Genomic DNA, 17473 nt, shown 5'->3' on the forward strand with positions numbered 1-17473 from the left:
CTGGAAGTTTAGGGTCTTTAATGAAGAGGGAGTTGAAGACACTAAAAGCAGTGGAGTTGTTTCCTGTACTGTGCACACACACAGGCTTGTTTGTTTGTTTGTTTTTGTTTTTTCCAGACAAGATTTCTCTGTGTAGTTCTATAGACAGGCTGTCCTGGAACTCACAGAGATCCACCTGCCTCTGCTTCCCAAGTGTTGTGATTAAAGGCGTGCGCCACCACAGTCCAGCTCACGCACATAAAGTTTTCACCGTGCTAAGAGTAAAAGCTTTATTCAAGCATGTATGAATGTGTAGCATGTGCATGCCTAGTGCTCACTAAGTCAGCAGACAGATCAGATTCCCTGGAACTGGAGTTAGACATGGTTGTGAACCACCATTGGGTCATAGGAACTGAACCCTGGTCCTTTGGAAGAGCAAACAGTGATGTCACCTGATGCTCAGTCTCTCTGTGAAACCCTTCAGTTGCTATTTATTTATTTATTTATTTATTATTTATTTATTAATGATAGGGTCTTACTTTGTAGCCCTAGCCAGACCAGTACTTATATAGACAAGGCAAGCCTTAAACAGAGAGACCTGCGTGCCTTTGCCTCCCAAAGGTTGGGATTAAAGGCATTCAAATGCCAGCTGAATTTGTGTGTGTGTGTGTTTTTTAAAATCATGTTTCTTTTATTTATTTATTTTTTGTTTTTTTCTTTTTTAATTATTTATTTTTTAAAGGATTTATTTATTCTTATATGAAAGCACACTGTAGTTGTCTCCAGATGCACCAGAAGAGGGTGTCATATCTTATTACGGGTGGTTGTGAGCCTCCATGTGGTTTCTGGGACTTGAACTCAGGACCTTTGGAAGAGCAGTCAGTAGTGCTCTTACCCACTGAGCCATCTCTCCAGCCCCTTGTGTTTTTTTTTTTAAGATTAATTTACTTTTATGTGTGTGTGTGTACCCGTGCAAGTTTATGTACACTACGTGTGTGCAGGATCCCACTGAGGCCAGAAAAAGGTATTGGATCCACTGAAACTGTAATTATACATGGTTGTGAGCTGCCATGTGGGTTCTGGGAAGCATACCTGGGTCCTCTGTGGAAACAGTTAGTCCTTCAGACTGAGGAGCCATCCCACCCGCGCCCCTGCATCTGTTTCTATACACTGTCCTTTTCACAAATCTGTGACTTGTGTGGCAAATGAATTGTCAAAAACCTAATGACTGATACTTAGGAAGAGTCTTTATGATTATTTATTTGACTTATTTTGAGGCAGGGTTTCAACATGTAGCCCTGGCTGGCCTAGAACCTACCATGTAGGCCAGGCTGACCTTGAACTGTAGATAATGTGATTGCTGTGGCATTGTGTGGAGGTAGATGTCAGAGGACAACAGGCAGCAATTGGTTTTCCCTTTTCACAATGTGGTTTCAGGGCATAAAACAGTTGTCAGGCTCGGTGACAAGTATATTTACCTGCTAAGCCATCTTTGCAGCCCTTGGTAGAGAGCTCAGAACATAATAAACACACACGTGCATGTTTAGAATAGTTTAGTATTTTTTAAAAAGATTTATTTATTTATTTTATGTTTGTGAGTATACTGTCACTCTCTTCAGATGCACCAGAAGAGGGCATCAGATCCTATTACAGATGGTTGTGAGCCACCATGTGGTTGCTGGGATTTGAACTCAGGACCTCTGGAAGAGCCCAGTGGTCCTGAGTTCAGTGCTCTTACCCGCTGAGCCGTCTCCCGGCCCTGGTTTACCATTTTTGAGACATAGCAGGTCTTGTCTTGGAGCATGACTAGTACTTACTGTGTGGTTTAGCCTGGCCTCAAGATTATTATAATCCTCCTGCCTCAGCTTCCTGAGTACTCAAATTACAGATCTGGGCCACTATGCTGGACTTAGAACTAAAAAGTTCACTGCTGCGCGTGTGTAGGATCGATGCGTGTGGGCATGCTCTGTGGTGCTCTGTGGAAGTCGGGACAGCTTGTGAAGTTGTTTTTTTCCCTACACCTTAGTGTGTTCCAAGTCAAACTGCGGTTTCCAGGCAGTTGTGTAGCAAGAGATTTTTCCCAGCTGATCCATCTTGCCTTCCTTAGGATTTAAACATTTTTTTTGATTACTGTCCTTGAAGCAGTGATTCTAAAGTTATTGTATCGTGGTACAGATTATTTTATTAATTTAGTTTTTTTGGCATTTTAATTTTTCTAAAGAATTTTTAGGTCAGTGCTTTCATTAGGCCAAGCTCCTTATTAATAAAAGACTGGAAATTAAGGAAATAATTATTTCTTTTGTCAAAAATTAATATTATCCTGTTGCAGAAAAAGTTCAACTTTTATTGTCCCTCAAGCTTCAGATGATGTTTCTCTTTGCAGGTGACTCTTGCAAGGGAGTCCAGTGTCCTTGTGAACAGTTGAAGGCTGTCGGCCCTAACATGACTGTTCTTGTTGAAAGGGAGATGGGTATTCCTTTAGAATTACCCAGTTTCCAGTCCAGAGCATCCCGTGTATCTGGAAGGATTTGAGAGCAACCCAGGGCTCGGACAGAAAGGGACTAGGAGCTTGGGTTGGCTGTTGGCCGAGGTGAGGTGTGCAGCAGCCCGCCCCATCCTGTTCAGCAGGGGCATGCTCTGTGCCTCACCCGGAGTTGGTGGGAAGAGAATTCATCTACATGGAATTTTAACTCAAAGATTATTATTTTTTTATAATCCCAAAGATTATATATATTCAGAGAGCCAAGGTAGACCCGTTGGCAGCACCGCAGTTTGGCGGTGTTACAGGGCACAGAAGCAGGGCTCTGTGCTATCGGCTTTTCTCTTTGCTTCGGCCCTCATTATGTCTTAGCAGACAGAAACTAAATTGCATTTAGGATAAACAGTAGGAAGAAAAGCCGGTACAGCTACTTGTCTGCATGATGGAAGGAAGGAAATGTGATTTTGATAAATTCTGAGACATTCAAACACTACTGCAATGGAAGGGTCTTAGGAAGTAAGAGTTGCAGGTTTGTGCAAACTCTGAGATCCATAAGAGGCACTCAGTAGGCAGCACTTCAGCCTCATAAAATATTTTGTGGTGGCACATGCCTTTAATTCCAGCCTCTTGTATGTTTATGGGCATCTCTTTCTTTAGGTTAGGTAAGTTTTCTTCTATAATTTTGTTGAAGATATTTTCTGGCCCTTTAAGTTGGGAATCTCTGTCTTTTCTATACATATTATCCTTAGGTTTGGTCTTCTCATTGTGTTCTGGATTTCCTGGATGTTTTGGGTTAGGAGCTTTTTGCATTTTGCATTTTCTTTGACTGTTGTGTCAATGTTTTCTGTGATATTTCAGCCACTGAGATTCTCTCTTCTATCTCTTGTAGTCTGTTGGTGATCTATGACTCCTGATCTCTTTCTTAGGTTTTCTAACTCCAGGGTTGTCTCCCTTTCTTTATTGTTTCTATTTCCATTTTTGGACCCTGAATGGGTCTCCTTTTTGGTTGTGTTTTCCTTTAATACTTTAAGGGATTTTTGTGTTTCCTCTTTAAGGGCTTCTAGCTGTTCACCTGTGTTCTCCTGTATTTCTTTAAGGGAGTAATTTATGTCCATCTTAAGTCCTCTATCATCATCATGAGATGTGACTTAAAATCAGAGTCTTGCTTTCCTGGTGTGTTGTGGTATCTAGGGATTACTGTGGTGGGAGAACTGGGTTCTGGTGATGCCAAGTAACCTTAGTTTCTGTTGCTTCTGTTCTTATGCTTGACTCCTGCCATCTGATTATCTCAAGTGCTTGCTGCCCTCAGTATATCCTCTTTGCTCAGCCTCTTGCTTAACTGGATATAGGTGTGCACTGCCGTCCCCTACTAGAGCCCTTTAAAAAACACCGACTGCTTGTTTTCTTCCTGTTTCATTGACAGTTCACCCGTGTGTGAATGTGGTATTCTGAGGCTGTGTGGTGTGTAGTGATCAGGGCGGCTGGCATACCACCTGGAACGGTTGTCTTTTCTCTGCATGGGGTGGATGGAAGATCCTCTCTACTCTCTGTTTTGAAGTCCACAATTGAATGCTGATGTAGTTCTCTGCTGGCCACAGAACTTGACAAGTTTTTACCCAGCTGCCCACTGGAGAGCTTTAGAGGGCATCTCCCTAGGTTTTGATGCCAGAAGCGGTAGTAGGGCCCACCCATTCTTTGCTGTGTTCCTTCTTGTCCTTGGCGTGTATGACTTAGAAGGTGCCTACTGCTTTTTCCTTCTGTTTGGAGTTACTGTTTTAGCATGTATAAAGGCACACTTACGATGTCTTTCTATTATAAGCAAGAAAATTGTGTCTGCATGTCCTGTGGCTAATGATGTGTTTCTTCCTTGGCAGTGCTGGGGGAAGGACTGGCCAAGGGAGAGCGTGCCTTCCGGGCAGTGCTGTGCTGCATGCAGCTGAAAGGGAAGCTCCAGCTTGTGTCCTCCATCCTTGCCAAGTCACTGTCAGGGGAGTCTCTGGTACGTTGATGAGCCTGGGTTTGAACGCTTGCAAATGCTCATGTCTGACTCCTCAGGAGAGCAGGAGGACAGAGTGTGTATTTGTGTACAATGTCTAAGTTCATGAAAATCCCAAGATTTTTGGTTTTTTGAGACAGGGTTTCTTTGTGTAGCCCCGACTGTCTTGGAACTCACTCTGTAGACCAGGCTGATTTTGAACTCATAGAGATCCACTTGCCTCTGCCTCCTGAGTACTGGGATTAAAATTGTGTGCCACCACTACCACCGGTCCAAATGGTTTCTTAAAAGGTATGTTGAGCAGAGGCTGAAACCATCTTTGGGTTTAAAATGTTGATATGTGGGGGCTGGCGAGATGGCTCAGCAGGTAAGAGCACTGACTGTTCTTCCGAAGGTCCTGAGTTCAAATCCCAGCAACCACATAGTGGCTCACAACCACTCATAATGAGACCTGACACCCTTTTCTGGTGTGTCTTAGGACAGCTACAGTGTACTTATGTGTAATAATAAATAAAATCGTAAAAAAAATGTTGATATGTATTTATTTCTTACAGGGTTCTTATTGTTGGTCTTGTGTTTTCGAGACTAGATCTTAATAAGTAGCTTAGGCTGGCCCCAAGCTCAGAGTGATCCTACTGCCTCAACCCTAAGAATGCTGGGATTGCAAATGTGAGCCACCACACCTGGCTTCTTAGTTTTCGGTTTTTTGAGACTTGGTCTCATTATGGCCCAGGCTGTCCTTGAACTCACAATCCTCTTGCCTCAGCCCTCCTAGTGTTGAGAATGTGTGCTGCTATACCTAGCCAGCATTTGTAACTTTAGTTACTTACTTTATAACATGTCTAAATATCTTAAACTGAGTAATAATTACTTTAGAATCTGAAAATGTTTGTGTGTTACTATGTTTATTTTGTAGAACTATCTAGTTAAATTTAGACTTGATATTTTTTTAAATACATACATTTTCTAGTTTTTTTTTTTTTTTTTTTTTTTTTTTGCTATAATGAAGTCTTCCTTTTTGCAGCGTCATAGAGTTGATAATTTATAGGAATTTGGAAGAAAGAACTTTCCCACCAGTTGGTAGCTGCTACAACTTTCTAGTATTTTCAGGCATCAAAATGAAAACAGAGAAGGAAGAAAGTATATAGTTACCAAGCAGTGTAAATTCTCTGCCAATTATGCTTTAAATCGGTAGGGATTTTGAAAGCCAAGAGCATGGCTGGTGACAAAACAGCAATAGGAACGTATTTGGTGTGTTATGAAGTATACTACTACTGACCCACCACGGGGTGAGTGAACTCGGGGGTAATTCCCGTGCACTGAACTACTTCCGGAATTTGGTGATGTCTCTGATTTCACAAGATTTACACATGTGAGCACAGCAGAGCAGTACAGCTAGGTCTGAATAGCTGTCAAGATGTAGTTGTGTATTCTTTCCTTCTTTTGTTGCGGGGTCTCAGTTTAGCTTGTCTCAGTTTAGCCTAGACTCTGAGACAGACTTCTGCTGTATGCTTTTCTGAGTGCTGGGATCACAGTTGCAAGAGAAAAGTGCTTTCTGAGACAAAGTGTCTCTGTGTATATAACCTGGGCTGGCCTTAGTCTTGGGTCCTCCCAGACCTTTCAAGAACAATAGTTACAGGTATGCCCAGCCTTAAGCCTTAAAAGGTATTTTTTCTTTGTAAGTTAATTATATTACTATTTATCTGTTGGGCTTTTAAATTTAAAACCAGTGAAGAGTAACTTGCTTTTAATTTTCAAATTTTCTGAAATTTGAATATCAAAAATTAAAACATGAATAGTCCATCTCTAGGCATTATACTGATTCTCTGTTTTTTCTAACTTGTGGATAACCACTGAATTCAGTATTTTGCATATACAGACAATCCATTAGGACCAATGGAGAAGGGTAATATTAGGTTTGCTTTTCTACTGTTTTATTTTGGCAACCATTTTATGGAAATTTAAAAAATATTTTTTGAGACAGGGTCTCATTTATGTAACTCTGGCTGGTCTGAACTCACTGAGTAGACCAGGCTGGCCTCAAACTCTGAGATCTGCCTGCCTCAGTCTTGCAAGTGTTGAGATTATTTTAAGCTGGTACATCAGGGAGTGCAGAGTGTGTGCTTAGCAGAAGCGACAGCTGAGTCTTTGTTCCTGTTGGGCCTTTCCCTTTCCCAGCTGCATGCAGCTCCTTAGTGACAGAGTGGCTGTGTGGAGGCAGGGACAGGAGAGCTGTGGTGAGCTCAGCTGAGCTGAGCTGTGAGAATAAGGCTGACACTGATGGTTTCCTGTCTTCACTTCACCCTTGCAGAATGGGATGGTAACGAAAGATTTGACAAGACTAAAGACACTTCTCACAGAAACAGAGGTGAGTCCATTTCGGGAATCTCTTTGGGCCCATTAAACCCCGTGAGTCAGTGAGCATTCCGTGCTGTGTGTCAGCCAGTATGCAAGGTGACAAGGGGGCCTTCTGTGCAACTGGTTGGACCCCACCCTTAGAACAGGGTTTTCCAGGTGTCTGTATCCCAGGTCTTTTGTTTTGTCTATAATTTCCTTCTTCTTCCTCCTTATCCTCCTCATGTATATATGTGTGTGGTTTGTGTATTCATACATGTGTGGGCAACCCATGGTCATGAGTGTATACGTGTGCACATTCATGTGAAGGCCTCAGGTTTTTGTGAGCTATCTTCTTTGATTATTCTCTATTTATTGAGACAGGGTCTCTTGCTGAACCTGGAGCATGCCAATTCTGGCTAGTCAGCTAGCCAGGTGTCTCTGGGATCCTTTGTTTCTGCCTCCTGAGTGCTCGGATTGTAGGAGGTCACAGTGCTTCCCTGGGCTTTTAGTTGGGTTCTGGGTTCCTTCACATTTGCATAGCATGCTCTTCATACACGGAGTCTCATCTCTCAGACTCCCATCCCTGTTATTATTTATGACCCTCAAAAGAAAGTACTTGGGAAATTTTAATTTTTTATTTTCCTGGGCAGTTACAAACCACAAAACTGAAAATTTAAACAAGATAGTCTTTAAATCATCCATGTCTTTTTTTTTTTTTTTTTTTTTTAAAAGATTTATTTATTTATTATGTAAGTACACTGTAGCTGTCTTCAGACACTCCAGAAGAGGCAGTCAGATCTTGTTACGGATGGTTATGAGCCACCATGTGGTTGCTGGGGTTTGAACTCCGGACCTTTGGAAGAGCAGTCGGGTGCTCTTACCCACTGAGCCATCTCACCAGCCCCATCCATGTCTTTTTAAGTGACAGGGAAGTCTGTGACTTAAAGATTTTTATTTTTATTTTTTTGAAAATGAAAAGTATCAAGGTTAACAGGGACAGAAGTGCTTTGGGGAAGCACTTGCAGGACATGGAAGACAGGCCACAGTGCATAAGGATTCACAGCTCATCCAGGGCCACAGTGCATAAGGATTCACAGCTCACCCAGGGCCACAGTGCATAAGGATTCACAGCTCACCCAGGGCCACAGTGCATAAGGATTCACAGCTCACCCAGGGCCACAGTGCATGTAAGGATGCACAGCTCACCCAGGGCCACAGTGCGTGTAAAAACACATAGCTCATCCAGGTAGATAGGAAGGTTTTTTATTTTGATTTCCTATTTTATGTATTTATTTATATATTTTGGGCCACTTATTTTTGAAGTTAAAATATAATAATATAATTTTCTCCTTTCCTTTTCCTTCTTCCAACTCTTTCTAAGTACCTTCCAGGGATCTCTCTCAAATGTAGGTCCTGTGTTTCTAGTTTCTGTTCCTGTTATTTGTTGTATGATTTCAGGTGTTGGGTAACCGGCTTGTGGGCTCCTCCCCAGGAAAGGCTGATTCTCTCACTCCTGGCTCGCACTCCTCGGTTGTCTGTAGTTGGGTCTATGTCTGGAGTTGAGACACCATGAGATCTCCTCCTTGTTAACATAGCTGGAGGTGTCCCTCGAGTTCAGATAATATTTCTGTGTTTATGCTGTGTAGACCTCGATCATGGAACTTAGGAGTGATCTTTCAGTGGCGCTTTTGTGAAAGCTCGAGGGCTTGTGGCATAAGTAATCCTCCTGGTGTGTTTGTTTCCCTATACTTATTAACTTATTATAGTCAATTTATTTTACCAATGTCTGGGCTAGGGTTTGTTTGTTTGTTTGTGTTTTTTTTTTGAGACAGGGTTTCTCTGTGTAGCCCTGGCTGTCCTGGAACTCACTCTGTAGACCAGGCTGGCCTCGAACTCAGAAATCCGTCTGCCTCTGCCTCCCAAGTGCTGCGATTAAAAGCACGTGCCACCACTGCCAGGCCTGGGTTAGCTTTTAAAAACTAAAATTAGTATTAGTAGCCTCATAATGACAGACACTCTGTAGAAACTGGTGATTTTGATCCAACCCCATCTGCAAAGTTCATTTTGTCAGTCATAGGCAGTGTGGCGACAATGTTATTTTAGATATACTCAGTTAGCATTACCACCATTCTTTCTGTGGTATAAAACATTCCAAATTTCATCTTACTATGAGGTTTCCTCCTTTTGAGTTTGAAAGGCTGAGGTATGGCTAACAAGAAGCCTGGTGGGCCAGTTGGAGAAACAAGTAGGTGAAGTGCACCAGGGCAGGCCATGGTTAGTTAGTAGTGACAGAAGCCCAAGCAGGGAGAGGAGGGGTTGGATAATACTGCAGAGAAGCCTGGAGGCCAGAGTGTTGGAGCCGGGACAGATGAGGGAAGACCAGAGGAGACTTGATACAGGCGATATTAACAAATACCCAGTTGGTTCAGGGAGAAGTAAGAAAAGGGACAGGGCAGCAGCATCAGTTGGAAGGAGAGTATGACAGGTGGAGAGGTGTTCTAGATCTGCCTGGGCACACTGGGAACTGCTCAGAAGAGAGGAGTTTCGGATGACTTTTAAGAGGCCAGCCGGAGGCTCAGCAGGCAGAACTCACTTGCTGCCATATGAGTTCAGTTCCTGGGACCCGTGTAGTAGCAGGAGAGAAGAGACTCTTGCAAATAGTGCTCTGACCTTCATATGCTTGCCGTGCCATGGTGTCCATACACTTACACACATACAAAACAAAGAAAATGTAGTAAAAAGTGTTGAGAAACAAGATTTCAGCATGTGGCTATCTTCAGGGGACGCCCTTTCTTTGAGGTGAGCCCTCGAGAGGTTCAGATTTGGAGTGAAGTTGATGAATTTTGTTTTGGACATACTGTGGAACACTTACGTGATCCTCTGTTTGCTTGTCATGTGAGAGAGTGTGTGTGTATGTGTGTGTGTTGATGGGAATTTAAAGGTCAGCTGTGTGCTGCTAGAGGCAGATCTTCCGATCATCAGCGCTGAGCCATCAGGTATGCTACTTCAGGGTTGCTTACTGCTGTAGGCACTGGCTCATCCAGACCTGACTGTGTGGAGCCCAAGAGGAAGTCAGAGCTAAGTGTGTTTGAGCTATTTGTCTTAGGAAGATAGAGAGAGGAGACCCCAGTCTTGCAGCCCATTATAGAAAGAAGACCTGTCCCAGACAGAGGAGGACATGGCCACAACTGTCCAGGAAGGCCCCAGTTGCTTACACACCATTACCTGCAGGAATGGAGGAGCCCTCTTTTTTTTTTTTTTGGTTTTTTGAGACAGGGTTTCTCTGCATAGCCCTGGCTGTCCTGGAACTCACTTTGTAGACCAGGCTGGCCTCGAACTCAGAAATCCGCCTGCCTCTGCCTCCCTAGTGCTGGGATTAAAGGCGTACGCCACCACTCCCGGCCATTTTTTTTTAATTAGGTATTTTCTTCATTTACATTTCCAATGCTACCCCAAAAGTTCCCCAAAGCCTCCCCCCTCCCACTTCTTGGCCCTGGCTTTCGGGAGGAGCCCTCTTGCTAGTTGTTTCCCAGGTGTTAGGTTGAAGAGTGAGGCCAACATGTGGATGGTGTGTGCCAGTTAAGGGGGTTCCGAGTTTAGACATTTCTTCAGCTCACAGGTTGCTTTCACACTGCAGGGAAGGTATCTGGCAAGTTCTTCCTTTTCATGCTTTTATGGTGAAACAGAAAGAACAAGAAATTATTATCTAAAACTTCCAAGTAGACAGATTTTTCTTTATTTTTTTAAAATATTTTGAATATTTGTTTTATTTTTATTTTATCTTTATGTATGTGTGTGTACCATGTTTTAGCAGTGACCACAGAGTCAAACCCTGATCCTCTGGAAGAGCAGCAGGTGCTCTTTACCGTTGAGCCATCTCTCTAGCCCTCTTCTTTTATTTTTAATGTTGAAAATGCCCAAATTTAAACCAGCAGCAGTCAGGTTTTTATAAAATCTTATATCTCTCTTATTTGAAAAATTACAGACAGCAACGAGTAATGTCCTGTCTGGATGTCACGTAGAAGACTTAGATGAAGGTAAGCACTAAATATTGTCATAACTTCAGGCAGTTCTTAGTCCCGCCCTTGCTGCTTTTTTGAAGAATTGCTGGGAAATACAGTCCCTCTAATTGGAAATGTGGAGAAGGCTATAAGCATTTACAAGTAGGTGTGAGGAAGCAGATCTTTCTCTGGGACCTTTTCCTAAGATAGCTGAGGAATGACAACTGCCCGGTAACTCCCCCTCCTCTGCCTCTGTTTCTGAGTGTTTAGATCACAGGTGTGTACAGTGAGCCTGCTCCCCCGTGCCCATTCCATGGGTAGTGACTCTCATAGAACACACACACTGGCTTCTCAGGCTTCGCCTTCATCCTTATAGTCGGGGTTAGAGGGAATATTTATTAAAGCTCAGTAGTTCTCCTGTAGTGGCTGAAGCACAACTTTTAAGCTTATCCTGGCAGAATCTTTTCTGTCCCCTGAGGAGAGGTTGTAAGAATAGAAAATGGCTGCTTACCCTTTCTCCTCTAGGCCTTATTTTCCTGGGCTTATTTGGAACATCATCTAAATCATTCAGGTCATTTGTACTCAGAAATATACGCACTTAGCTCCTATATATGCATAATACAATAAACATAATATACGCACTTAGCTCCTATATATGCATAACTGCTTGCACTTCATTTCTCTTATGAAGTGTTCAGAGGTGATGTGCCCCAAACAGATCATAAGAGCTTCTCAGTGTCGTGGGTAGAGTTTGTACACAAGACCTCCTGCCTGGAAGGTCAGTTTTCATGTGGGAAGGAGTTCTTCATAGATGTGCATCCGTGCTTGAGAACGACACGTGCCAGCTTCCCTCCTGAGTTCTCAGAGAAGAGACTGCCCTGGGAGGAAGCCCACCCCCTGCCAGATGAGATCAGGCCAGCAGCCTGACTTAGCTGCTGGCTAATGGCCTCTGTCAACAGAGAATTTAGCTGCTGGGTAGAGGCACCTTTGCCGTGCCTTTCTCATACCATCTGGGATGATGCATGTAGAGATGTGATTCTTAGACAGAAGATGTTGGAATGACGTGGTAGCCTCACGTGATGTGATTATGTCCACATTCCTCCTCCGTAGGGTCCTGTAATGGTTGGCATTTCCGCCCACCGCCCAGGGGCATCACCAGCAGTGAGGAGTACACCTTGTGTAAGAGGTAAGGTAGAAATTGTTTTGAAACAAATTACACAGCTCTTGTGAAGAGGAAGTTAATTTTTCTCCACTTTTTGAAGGCAGTGATTTAAATTCAAAGAAGATAATATGTGAAGAAAGAAAAAGGATAATGGTCAAGGGAAATGGCTTATTTCCTATTTGCAGCAGAAGCTGCGCAGGTCAACGTCAAACCCATGGTATTATTAAAGAGCGGCTGTGAACATGTAGCCTGCTAAGACTATGTTCAGAAGTCTTTTATGCTGGCTGAACTTAATTGCCGCTCTTTTTAGTGTGGAATTTACTTAGATGTGGTAATTGGGGATGAAATTAGTTCCTATAAACTGAAAGAGAGCACAGAACCAGTCGTATTCAACCATTTTAATAACTTTTCTTAAAAAGTGCTGTCATGTAATTCTTATAAATGGAATTTATGAGTACCTTATATTTGAAGCATTTTCAGAATTAATTATGTAATTCATTATTAATAATTAATTATTTCTAGAAATGTAGACAGTAAACCAAAGCCTTATTTCCAAAGATGGGCTTTTCAGTTCCTTTCATGAGAGTGAGTGGCTGGTGTGGCTTTGTGGAGACCATGCTGCCTGGGACTGTGCGGCATAGTGACCGGGGTCTGACACGTGCTCTGATGAGACACCGACAGGACAGCCGCTGGGTTCTGTAGTGGAAATAAGGAGCTGAAGTAGTAAACACTGCAGGTCTTGGTGGTGCCAAGTTATGGGAGAGAGAACATGATCCTTTGGAAAAGAAACCTGAGAACTAGAGTCCAGATGTGGATAGAACCCCTTTTTGAAGAGGGAAAGAATTTTGTAAAATTTATTTTTATATGTGAGTGTTTTGCCTACATGTTTGTCTGTGGACCGTGTGTATGCCTGTTCCCACAGGGTCCTTAAGACAGATTCTCTCCTTGGACAGCAGTTATAGGCAGTTGTAAGCTGCCATTCCAGGCTTGCGAATTGAATCTGGGTCCTTTGAAAAAACAGCCAATGCTCTTTATGGCCAAGAAGTTAAATAATTTAGAAATGTTGAACAACACATTCCTGTAGCATGAAGATAGAGTGTATACACAACAGGCAAATACTTTATTTTGCACCTTTTTTTTGGGAAGCAAATGAGAATTTAACCAGCAACATTATTCTAGGTTCACGTGTTTCGTGGTCACTTCAGAAGGAGCCATTAGCTCTGTGTCCTTGGATGTCAACATTTCTGTATTTACCCCTTGAAAAGAACGGAGTAACCGTTACATGAATTTGTGACTCTAACTATAAAACTTTTATCCTAAATGTTTTTGAAACTTAGCATTAGCTCGTAGTTTCAGTGAAGCAATACAGAAAGAGGAAAAGCATTCTATTGGAAAGTAAAGGTAGAGCGCTCCCAGCCCTGCCATACAGTGTGTCCTTCCCATGCAGTGTGTCCCTCCCATGCAGTGTGTCCCTCCCATGCAGTGTGTGCATCCCATGCAGTGTGTCCATCCCATGCAGTGTGTGCATCCCATACAGTGTGTCCTTCCCATGCAGTGTGTGCATCCCATGCAGTGTGTCCCTCCCATGCAGTGTGTGCAGGCAGTTTCGGGAAGCAGATCATGGCTGTGTGAACATAGCCCACTGGATGTCAGTGTTGCTTCAGGAAGACCCTGCACTGAAAGGAGCTGTCTAACAGAACACAGGAAGCATGCATTCTTCTGGTCTCAATATACTATTGTACCATGTTTCTGAGAACAAAGTCAGTAGGTAATTATGAAAAATTAAAAGTCACAATGATGATTAATTCTGGGTTACAGATCGATGCTTTGACTGTCATGAATGTTGGTCTGTCACCCTCTACACCCTTCATTGGACTTGACAGTGATAAATCCTGCCTCTCAGAAGATGTTCATCTTATTTTTGAGGAGGCAGAAGGCAAATGCTGGAAGTATATGATAACAGTCTTTCCCGTTCTGCTTAGGTTTTTAGAGCAAGGGATCTGTAGGTACGGTGCCCAGTGTACTTCAGCACATTCCCAGGAAGAGCTAGCAGAGTGGCAGAAAAGATACGCCTCCCGACTGATCAAACTGAAGCAGCAAAGTGAGAATAAACAGCTCTCAGGCAGCTACATGGAGACCTTGATAGAGAAGTGGATGAGTTCACTGTCTCCTGAGAAAGTGGTAAGTGCAGGCCACCTCCGGTCTGCCTCTAAACCGCTCGCTGGGCTCTGTTCTGCATTCTCGTGTGCTAAAGTGCAGCGTATTTCTTTAGTTGACTAGAACGTGTGCCTAGTAACCAAAGCTGGACCGTTTGTTAAGATGCAGGGCAGAAGCGAACATTTGCCTGGACGATTGCAGCTCCTGCGGTAATAACCTTTGTTCAGGGAGGTTTTGGTTCTCAGTCTGTAGTTAAGTTTCTTCTCTGTCTTGTTTAGCTGCATCTCACACATATCACTCTTGTAAGAGTGACCAGAAGGGAGTGTGTGACATCCCTTGGTCAGTGAGTGCGTTGTCATAGTGTGTGCTCATAGCTCACACGTGCTACTTTGCTGGGTTCTCACTGATGGTCCTACCCTCAGACCATAACAGGAATCACTTTTGCTTTCAGCTTAGTGAATGCATAGAGGGAGTTCAGGTGGAGCACAGCCCTGACCTGTCGGTCACCGTCAACACCAAAAAATCCCACCAGACGTGGACCTTTGCTCTGACCTGTAAGGTATGACGCCCATCCTAATTAAAGACTATCAGTTTGGTTCAGTTTCTTGGACTTTTAAATGTCTGCTAAGAGAGTGTTGAAAGTGGTTCATTCTGAGTACATTTTTTATAGGTTCTGCATTGTGTCAAAGTGGGTTTCTGTATGTCGGCCATTAAATATACCTTTTTCCACTTTGAAGTAAGATCCGTTTAACTATATAATATAGAACATTTTCTTAATTACTTGGTAAAGAAGTCTGACATATATTACATTCTAAACTTGGAACATAGGATGGGGTTCATGGCTTATAATAAACTATTTGATAATTTAATTATTCAGTCTGGCAGTTCTAAGATTTTTTTCAACAAAAACCTGTTTTTGTATTTCATTTGATGAAGTCACAAATTCTGTAATAGTGTGTCTTTAATCTGTCTTATTTTTAATTTTTGTTTCATTGGCCTTGCCCATGCTAGGCACATGTTCTACCCCTGAGCTGTGTGCCCAGCCCTCGAGAGGGGTTGTGCCGTGCTTCTCCTCTTAAACTACCATGTACAGTCTAAGACCTGAGTAGAGTTAACCTTTCAGTGAGCCTGTTTGGTGAAGAAGTCTTGTGTTCTTTTTGGTGGTATTTCTTCCTGGGACCATCTGGATTGTGAGATGGAGAGTCTAAGAGTGTTTAGCTTTAGCCCTGAACCTGATCCCATGCTCTCAAGGGTAACGTCCTCGAGGCTCTGTAAGCATACTGAGAAATTGACCTAAGGTGGCAGATTTTGCCACAGGCAAAGACGGTCCAGGGAGGCTGTTGACAGAGCATGCATATATCATTTTGGAAACTTTGCTTTAATCATTCTCTTTTGTCTTTGTTTTTCTTTTTCTTTTTTCTTTTTTCCTTAAATAGCTTCTGAGCATAGTTTGTTGTGCAACATAGTACCTTAGGAACATGGCGTGTAGCAGGCCCTTCAGGGAATATTTTCATCGAAGAGCCCAAATACAATTGAATTTTCACCCCGTGTACTCAATGAACTATTTTGACTTCCTTGTAGCCTGCAAGAATGCTGTATCGGGTAGCCTTGCTTTATGACGCTCATCGTCCTCATTTCAGTATCATTGCCATATCTGCCGGAGATAGTACTACCCAGGTATCACAAGAAGTCCCCGAGAACTGTCAAGAATGGATAGGAGGAAAGATGGCCCAAAATGGATTAGATCATTACGTGTATAAAGTCGGGATAGCATTTAACACAGAAATATTTGGAACTTTTCGCCAAACCATAGTTTTCGACTTTGGATTGGAGCCAGTACTCATGCAGAGGGTGATGATTGACGCAGCTTCTACAGAAGGTAACGTTCAGACCCTTCCCTGCGGTACAGTGTACTGAAAGGCAAGATTAAAAGATATGTATTGACAGAGAGATAGGGAGTAAAAGAGAAAAGTTCCCATGGTAACTGACATGTTCACTGTGTAATGGCCACAAAACGGGTCCGGTTGTGCCTTGGTCTCTTCAGTCAGTGGCCAGGTAAATCTCACCTTGAGGTCCCTGAACTTAACTTACATGAGCTGGTAAATTTGGTTTGTTTTGATGTAGCAATTTCATGTTCGAGTAAGATGATTTTAGTATAGCCAAACCTTTTAGTATTTGACTAGAATGTCTTTCTACTGGCAATGATGTATATACCTACAGTGTCTGTTTCCATTTTCTTCTGAGTGTTCAGTTAGGTCTGCTGATGTTAGTACGTTATCTTTAAAGGGAAGCCCTCAGTGTCAACCTTAAGTCAGTGTGTGCCTTCACTGCGGTTAAGGAGGGCAGGGTATCTTACCAGGATCTGCTTGGTGCTTGGGAAGTGTCCCTGGTTCAGCACAGAAGCACCTGTATGCTTGACACTCCAGCTAATTTGCTTTGTATATTGTTGCCTGTACCTGCATTTGATGCCTGTAGCCAAAAGAGAGGGCAGTCAGCCCACACTGACTTCTTTGGCGCTACGTGCTTTAATTTATTGAACAAATGATTGAGGATTTCCTTAATAACTGTGTAGTGAGCTGTATGACATTTGCTGCTCTGCTGACTGGAACTAACCGTAATGTGGAGGATGCTTATCAGGTACCACTGGGACCCACTCATGAGAACCTGGAGTAGTTCTCTTCTCGTGAGCTCACACTAGGATGTTAAGTGGTTTGGCTGTGGGGACCAGGTGGTGGAATTGGTTTATCTTTCGCTTTTTTTTTTAAGTTAAGGTTAACAGATTTATTTATTTATTTATTTATTTATTTACATATCCATTCATTTATTATTTTTTTTCTGGAACAGGGTCTCACTAAGTAGCCCAGGCTGGCCTCAAATTCACAAGTCTCCTGCCTCAGTCTCCCCAGTGCTGGAATTACAAGTGTGTGTGACCATGCCTGGCCTTCACTGGTGTTACATTTGTGCCAAGCTTTTGCAATTAGGCGATGTCTTCTTTGTGTGTGTTAATATAACCTAGACTTCATTTTATCTCATTTTCTGCCTTGTTTGGTTCCATTTACATTTTATTTGCTTATATATAATTTTGTCATTTTCTCAGTAGGAACAAAAATGTTAATTTCCATAGCCAAATAGACATGTCAGTAGATAAAAATAAAAGCACAGGGTGTAGCAGATCTTTTTATGAAGGACTAGATGGTAAATATTTTCGGAGTTGTGAGAAATGGATCCTAGGCAGTTGTTGAGGAACGGGTATGACTGCACACACGGAGCTTCAGAGCTGCACTGATTTACGTTAGGAGGGTGACACTGTAGGAGGAAAAGAGAATCAGCTCCTCTCTGGCCTCCCCATGGAGTTTGTTTTA

General features: G+C 42.8%; 1 protein-coding gene across 6 annotated transcripts in view; it reads left to right on the plus strand.

The window, feature by feature from the left end:
* The window catches only part of Helz (helicase with zinc finger domain), a 146864-nt gene that overhangs the window by 41411 nt on the left and 87980 nt on the right, over positions 1–17473 (plus strand). For all 6 annotated transcript variants that reach the window (XM_006534505.4, XM_006534506.4, XM_006534504.1 and 3 more), the window contains 7 exons: positions 4333–4457; positions 6766–6822; positions 10777–10828; positions 11903–11978; positions 13937–14135; positions 14563–14670; positions 15693–15990. In XM_006534505.4, the coding sequence (XP_006534568.1) occupies positions 4333–4457; positions 6766–6822; positions 10777–10828; positions 11903–11978; positions 13937–14135; positions 14563–14670; positions 15693–15990 (915 nt within the window). The remainder of the gene's footprint in view (positions 1–4332; positions 4458–6765; positions 6823–10776; positions 10829–11902; positions 11979–13936; positions 14136–14562; positions 14671–15692; positions 15991–17473) is intronic.

Source organism: Mus musculus, chromosome 11, assembly GCF_000001635.26.
Source record: "Mus musculus strain C57BL/6J chromosome 11, GRCm38.p6 C57BL/6J".
Taxonomy (NCBI): domain Eukaryota; kingdom Metazoa; phylum Chordata; class Mammalia; order Rodentia; family Muridae; genus Mus; species Mus musculus.